The following is a 7,593-nucleotide window of genomic DNA, read 5'->3' on the forward strand; positions in this document are numbered from 1 at the left end:
AAGATTATGACCTGAACTGAAATCAGATGCTTAATCGACTGAGCCACCCAGGTGCCCCTAGTCACTGTGTCTTGATATGATGCACTAAGGGTGCAGTGTCACATTTGGTATTCCCACATAACCTCAATCTAGCCAGGAACACAGGCAAACCCAAACTGAGGGCATTCTACAAATTAATGGACCAGTTCCCTTGTTCACAGGTGACAGGTTATGAAAGACAGGAACTGTCACAGATTGAAGGAAGACTGAGGTATGACAGCAAAATGCATTGTGAGGTCCTGGATTGGACAAGGACCTTTCTGGGAAAGCAGGCAAAATTAGTACATAGCACTGTATCAGTGTGAATTTCCTGGTTTTAGTCATCATGCTATGTTAACATTAGGGGAAAGTGGGTGAAGGGTAAATAGGAACTCTGTGCAATCTCTCTGTAAATCTAAAATTACTTCAAAAGGGCAGGGAAAGAGCTCAGGCTCAAGCTAAGTGTTCTGGACTCAGTTCTGCCACCACGACTAGCTAGCTAAGTAATCCTCTTCCTAGGGTTCACTATCTCTAATATGGGGGTGATAATAATAGTACCTACCTCATGAATTTATAAACAGCCTGGAAGGTGAGCCTGGAACATTTTGTGCCAGAAAATAAAAGAAGTGCTCAAAAAATGACAGGATATGTCAAAAGGCCACAGGAGCTAACTTGAAGAAGCTCCTACCAGCCAAGTGTGGAATGAATGAAACATCAGAAGCTAAACAATAGTTATGAATTATAATCCACTGTATATACTAAAGCTGATATAAATTAACCAAAGTTTTGGTGAGGAGCAAGTTATTGACATCTCCAAGTATTACTCCATAAGATACTTATTAAAAATTAAGGAGCAACCGCACAGTGGAGAAGTCTGGCAGACACTAGGCGACCAAAGTAAACCCTGTCAGCAGTGGGACAAGGTGACATCATATGCCTAGCAAGAGTGCAGCATCACCTCTGCAGTGCTCGTACCCAAGACACAGAACCTGAATCCAATCGTGGGGAAACATCAGACCAACCCGAGTTGTTGGTGTAATTTTCAGAAGTGGCAAGGTCACAAGAGTTAGGGAGAGGCAGGAACCGTTCCAGAGGGGAGGAGATTAAAGGGACAGGACAACTAAAGGCAACACGTGATTCTGAACTGGATCTATAAAGGACATTTATAGGCACATTTAGCAAACCCTGAATAGGGTCTAAAGATTAAATGGTAAAAATGTACAAATTGTAATTTCCTGATTTTGATGGTCATATTATAGGTGTATAAAAGAACGTCTTTGGGGCACCTTGGTTTCAACTCAGGTCGTGATCTCACGAGTTTGTGAGTTCGAGCCCTGCATCAGGCTCTGCACTGACAGCCTCTCTCTGCCCCTTCCTTGCTCACACATTCTCTCAAAATAAATAAATAAACTTTAAAAAGAATAATAAAATTAATAATGTCTTTTTAAAAAAATACACACTGAAGTATAATGGGGCATCAGATCAGCAACTTACACTCAAATCATTCCAGGAAACAAGTTCTTTATTCTGTATTTGCAGATTAATACCATCGGAGTGAGGCTTATATTCTTTCCTAGTGAAGGGAGATGGGATCTAATTTCTAAGCTGCTAAATAGCCAGAGGTTTAGATGGAGCCCACTTCTACCTAAAAGCAAAGGTTTGGTACTCCTAGCGGGGGATGTTCTATTTCCTATCTGCCACTGGAGCTCCCAGTTACCAAGAGGCAAGGAAAAGAGTTGCTCACAGTTACGTGGTTAGCCCAAAGCAGAGGTTCTCTGCCTTGACTACACACTGGAATTACCTGGGGAACTTTAAAGTTCTGTAGACTGCATCACACTCCCAGACGCGCTCTGCTTGAATGGTCTAGGTATGATCTGGGCATTGGGAGTTGTAAAAGTTCCCCAGGTGATTCTAATGTGTGGCTAACTTTGAGACCCAATAACTGGAGGCAGTAGTTGAGTTTTCTGATCTATTGCTGCCATAATAAAATTATCACACACTTAATGGCTTAAAGCAACACAAACATCTTACCGTTCCATAGAAGTCTGACATGGGTCACTGGACTGAAACCCAGGGGTCAACAGAGCTGCATTTCTTTCTGCAGACTAGGGGAGAAGCATTTTCTTGCCTTTCTCAGCTTCTATAGGCTGCGCTCCTTGCCCTGTAGCCCCCTTCTTCCATCTTCAGACCAACAGTACTGCATCTCTGTGACCATCCCCCCATAGTCACATCTCCCTCAGACTCCATTCTGCCACCCTTGATTATTGGGCCCACCTGGATAATTCAGAGTACTCTATTTTAAGGTCAGATAAAAATGATCTGGTCAGATAAAAAAATACCAGGTTTTTATGGTTATAAATGTAAGGTTACTTGCAACCTTAATAACCTTTTACTACATGACCTAATACATTCAAGATTCTGGGACTAGGATATGGACATCTTTGGGGGAAACATTTTCCTGACTACCACAGCCAACATGTACTGGGGATTTTTCCTTCTTTAGGGGAGATTTGGTTACAATTTTTTTATTTTTTAAAAGATTTTACTTTTTTAAGCAATGTCTACTACACCCAATGTAGGGCTTGAATTTATAACCCTGAGGTTAAGTCATATGCTCCACCGACAAACCAGCCAGATGCCCCAAGAATTGGTTACAATTTTATTTTTTTATAATTTTTTTAATGTTTATTTTTGAGAGAGACAGAGTATAAGCAGGGGAGGGGCAGAGAGAGAGGGAGAAATCGAATCTCAAGCAGGCTCCAGGATCTGTCAGCACAGCCCGATACAGAGCTCGAACTCAGGAACTGTGAGATCATGACCTGAGCTGAAATCGGACACTTAACCAACTGAACCACCCAGGCATCCCGACTTGGTTACAATTTTAAAAAGTACAGAAGAGGGAGGGTAGAAGTTGAAGGATAGAGAAGACAGGTCAGATTAATGTCACGGAAAGTCAAAAGCTCACTCTTAAGAAGAGTTTTGATTGGAAAGGAAGACAGTGAAAAGGAAGGGGGAATGCAGGAGGCAGGACAGACAAAAGGGCTTAGTGGCAGTACCAGGGCAATCTTCACAATAAAGTTATTGGTAAATTCTTGTTTACAAACAGCATTTGAGGTGAGAGAGGTAAGGGTAGATTTAATAGATGGCTATCTAGGTGTTCTCCTTCCCAAAGGGAAGGGCCTTGAATGGCAGACAAATGATCTGGGCATTTCCTGGAAATAAAAGATAATGACTGACAGCATAGAATGGAAGCAGTAGCTTTGACTAATCTATACCTTTAAGAGGAAGTAAGGCAAGACTGGGTGAAAGGGCTTTTCTCTTCAATGTTCCCCATCATCATTAGTTCAGCTCAAAGACCTAATCTGAACCAATTTTGTGGAGAAAGTAACTAAAGCCACCTCTGTGGTTAATCCCAACAAAAGGAAGGGTACCAGCTCCATTTTACAAACAGCTTTTAAGAACTGTCACAAAGATTTCACAAATATAAAGTAGCTGAACTGGACTTTTTAAAATTTCTATTTTTTAATAAAAATCTCTATTTTTTAGTATTATGATAAAGTTCAAACATACATTGACCCCTCTTGTACCTGGCTACAGTGGATTAATCATACCCCAAACCCCTCTTCCTTTTCTTCCCAGTTTTAAAGCTAATCCCAGACCTACTTCAACTCTTAAGAACCTCACCACGAATCTCTAAAGCACACACAAAATAAAGCTAATTCCATTAACACAACTAAAATTTAATAAATCCCTAAATATCAAATATCCAGAGTTCAAATTATTAGATTTGTTTTCTTTACAGTTGCCATTTTTTTCAAATCAAGATCCAAACAAGATCCATGTTTTGCTCTTGGTTATCTCCCTCACATCCATTTCACTTGATGGTTCTCCCTACTTCCACCCCCCACCCATCCCCAGCATTGCAGTTTGTTTGAAGAATCTGGTTATTGGTTTCTGGAATTGTCTCATAGTCTGGATTTTGCTGATGATATCCCCATGAGCCATGTTTTGAATCCCAAGACCTCAAAGCCCCCAAAACTCTGGTCACAAGCTCACCCTATTTTTATACTGTAAGCCATCTGCCAGGCTCTTTATGTAGGTTATTCTTACTTCTAACATCTCACAAGGTATTTCCTTTTTTTTTTTTTTTAACAGATGTAACCTATGCTCAGAGGGCATGCCCCCAGTGAGAAAGCTAAATGACAGCCAGTATTACGAGTCAGCCTGACTCCATAGCCCATGCTTTCCCCACACCAGATGGTCCCAATCATTGTATTATGGGATTGTCAATCTCAGCATACCCAAGCAGGTGGATGGCAAGCTAATATTAAAAGATAGCTATTCCCAAAGTAAGAATCCATGCCTCCCCAAAAACACTGGATAGAAATAAGACCAGCCAACTATGGGAGAAGGAGCCAATGCAATGGCTAGTCTTTATTGGAAAGAAGAAACTTTATAGCACATTTTGAGTAAGTTAGTGCAAAGGCTCAGTGGGCCAACTGATGGGGCACCAGCTTGTAATGGGTTCCACAGCTAGGGCATCGCTGGGCCTCGCCTTTGTGCAGCCAGAACCAGATGACAGCACTATTGTCCTCTTCACCTGAAAGGTAAAATGTGGTTGTAGGCCATCCAACCTAGAAGTGGAGACTTTCAGTACCAGCCTCATCCTCAGACACCTCTAAGACACAAAGTTACAGTTAACATCTTAAGAGGTCAGTTCAAGCTCTCTCCTTCCCCACTTTGCAGATGAAATGAGGCCCTGAGTTTATCTATGAGTAAACTGACCTCACATCAGAGTCACTATTAGGTTCTAACAGTTCCTCTGCCTATGTAGAATCCCAAAGCACAGTCCATTCTGGTATATATCCCTAGAGCCTAAAATGGTATCTGGCCAAGAGGAAGTACAGTATTTTCTAGATGAATATTCCTTCATGCTGCATCTCCAATGAGCTGGTATTACTGATGTTCTAAATATGTTTACAGTAAGGATAACCTACTTAGGTAAATGAAACTTGAAAGGACCAGGGGACCCTTAAAATAACTTATTTACGCACATATCCCCTTTACACACAATATACACACAAAAGACTTGAAACATATTACTGACATCCTGTATAGGATATATTAAACATATGGACAAGAAAATAGTGGTGAGGTACTTACAGATGCAGCCCACAATTCGCTTGTTAGTGATAGATGGCACTAAATTAGGGTCTTCCTTGGTGCCTGAAGCTGCTTTTGGGGCTAGCATATTGTATGGGTCCTGAAAAAGAATAAGCCATTATGCCAAATGATCCCTACCCTCCAGAGGCTGGTGGTACTGTTCCCACAAGTCAGGTTTCCTATGTTAAATGCTACCAGAGAGGATACTGCTCTGATCCCATCCAAGACCATGAGCTCCAAAGAAGACACAGAAAGGAGTTTCTCACCAGTCCCTTCCGAGCAGCCATCATGACCTCCCTCTCCAGCCCAGTTGCCTGCTCATCATCAGTAGGAACACCGCCTAAAGGAAAATACGTGAATTGTGATGTCTGAATTATCAGGAGAAAAAAATGCATATACATAAATGATTACATACGGTTTACAAGCTCCTAAAGGCAACTCATACACGTTGTCCCTTAAGGACCATTGTCATGATCCCCCAAAGCGGAAGCACAGGGTAATCTTTTTCTTCCTTCAACCACGGAGGCCAATTTTTCTACACATTTTTTTCTAAAAGCAAATCAGAGTCCTAATGGGGTGGGGTTCATCCAATTTGAAGTGACCGCAAACCTGAAGAGCGGCTTAGCCCCTCCACATCCCCGTTGCAACCCCTGGCCCCCAAGGTCACCCGACACCACAATTTAGGATTTTTTCGCAGCGGGGGTCGTTCGGTGAGCGGCAGCAAAGGCGGTCAGGTATAACATGAGGATGCCCGCGGAGACTGAGGCACTCGGGGCTGTGAAGCGGTTACTGGGGCCCCGACTAGCTGAACGGCCCACCCCCGCTTCGCTGCCCTGGCACCACCCCGGGAGGGCAACGGCGCCACTCCCTAACGCGCCGGGCAGGCCGAGTACCTCCAGATGCCATGGAGCGCACTGCGGCGACTCCATTGGGACCGCGGACCCTGAGGGCCTGCGCGGCCAGCGATCCAACTCCACGAAGTAACCTTGAAGCCATCACGCCCGCTACAAACAGCAGCACTTCCGGGAGCAGGCTCCGGGGAGAGGCGTGACCTCCGGGGGAGGGCTTTTCCTCCGCCACCAGGTATCAGACTTCCGCTTCCTTCTGTCCTGGAGCCCTCCCCACTCAGGGAGGAGGAAAGGGGAAAGTCTGCGCATGCGTGGTTCTGACTGCTAGCCGCTGCGCAGCGCGGGACGCGTGGGGGTGTTCTTGGTTTGAGATGTAGGCTCTGGGGCTTTGCCCTTTACTAGCGCTGGGCAGCTCATTTTGCGCCCCTGGACCTCTGAGGACTCGTCCATAGAATGGGGCCGCCACAGTGGAGTTCCTGTGCGTCTTTCCTGCTAGGTGTGTTTTGTTAACGTAGCGGCTGCTAGGTGGAAGTTGTTAATTCCGAGTCTGTCAGGAGACTTGCTGGACCTCAAATGATTTAAATTTAGGAGCAGGCTCCTAAAAGCCACCATGTTAACTATTGTGCGGGCTGGCCGGGCAGTGTGAGCCATCGCGAACTTGTTGCATTGGCCCAGTGTGTAAGAACTTGGGCAGGACCTACCCGCAGTCCTAGCATCAATTTCCTGTTACAGTGGTGCTGAGGTGATGAAGTCATTGCCGGTGATGTGGTCCAGGCCTGAGGTGGGACCGAGGAGGGGAAGAAGGATAGGGCCAGATTTAGGACCCCTCCCAGGGCCAAGGCCTTTGGTGATGTGGAGTGAGGGGGTGGCGACACCGGGAGGTTATTAAACAAGGAACATGTTAAGGGGGCTGTTGTGTACTGACTTATGATTTCAAATCCACGTTTTAAAAGCTTGTTTTGGACAAAATTGTTCGTGGTTTGAACTTGTTTTGGAGTTGGATATTAGGACTTCCTTAATGAACTCTCGCACTGGAGTAGAGAGGACTATTATGTCATTGACAACATAGTAATAGCAGTGGTGTCCCTCATGTGACGGACTTTGAAACTTTAAAAACCAAGAGGTTTGATCAACAACTCGAGAGCGTTCAGCTTGGGCAAGGCTACTCTTTCTTGATCCGAATAGTTCTCTGAAGATCTTGAGACACTTTTGGTGCCCTAGCGAGGCTACTTTTGGTCAGCAATGGTATTAAAGCCTGCAGCAGTCTTAAGGGGCATCTGTTCCTGCCTTGGCACTACTAGGCACTGGTACAATCCATTCAATGGTCCCTGGAGTAATAATTTTTGAAGCAGCCCACCTTCCTGCCAATACTGGTACCCCAGTGTGGAACCTAAGCTTGCAGCTGCTACCCAACTATTAATTGGAAGGACTGACTTTACCCACTGTGGAAAGGCACACCTCAACAATTTCTTTCATCTCCCTTTTGCCTGGAACAATAGTGTACTTACCTATCATTAGTTTGAAGTATGTTACTTCTTTACTGGCTTATGAAGGAACATCCTGT

General features: G+C 44.4%; 1 protein-coding gene across 1 annotated transcript; it reads right to left on the reverse strand.

Moving 5' to 3' along the window:
* Positions 1 to 4,419: 4,419 nt before the first annotated feature.
* LOC124504128 (cytochrome c oxidase subunit 5B, mitochondrial) lies at positions 4,420 to 6,200 on the reverse strand. Its single transcript, XM_047069471.1, has 4 exons — positions 6,075 to 6,200; positions 5,448 to 5,521; positions 5,182 to 5,281; positions 4,420 to 4,618 (listed from the first exon to the last, which is right to left on the reverse strand). Exons 1-4 carry the CDS (start codon positions 6,175 to 6,177, stop codon positions 4,506 to 4,508), a joined length of 390 nt encoding a protein of 129 aa, XP_046925427.1. The 5' UTR covers positions 6,178 to 6,200; the 3' UTR covers positions 4,420 to 4,505.
* Positions 6,201 to 7,593: the final 1,393 nt, after the last annotated feature.

Source organism: Lynx rufus, unplaced genomic scaffold, assembly GCF_022079265.1.
Source record: "Lynx rufus isolate CCGP_SWC_20201006 ecotype Redwood Valley unplaced genomic scaffold, mLynRuf1.p SCAF_8, whole genome shotgun sequence".
Taxonomy (NCBI): Eukaryota; Metazoa; Chordata; class Mammalia; order Carnivora; family Felidae; genus Lynx; species Lynx rufus.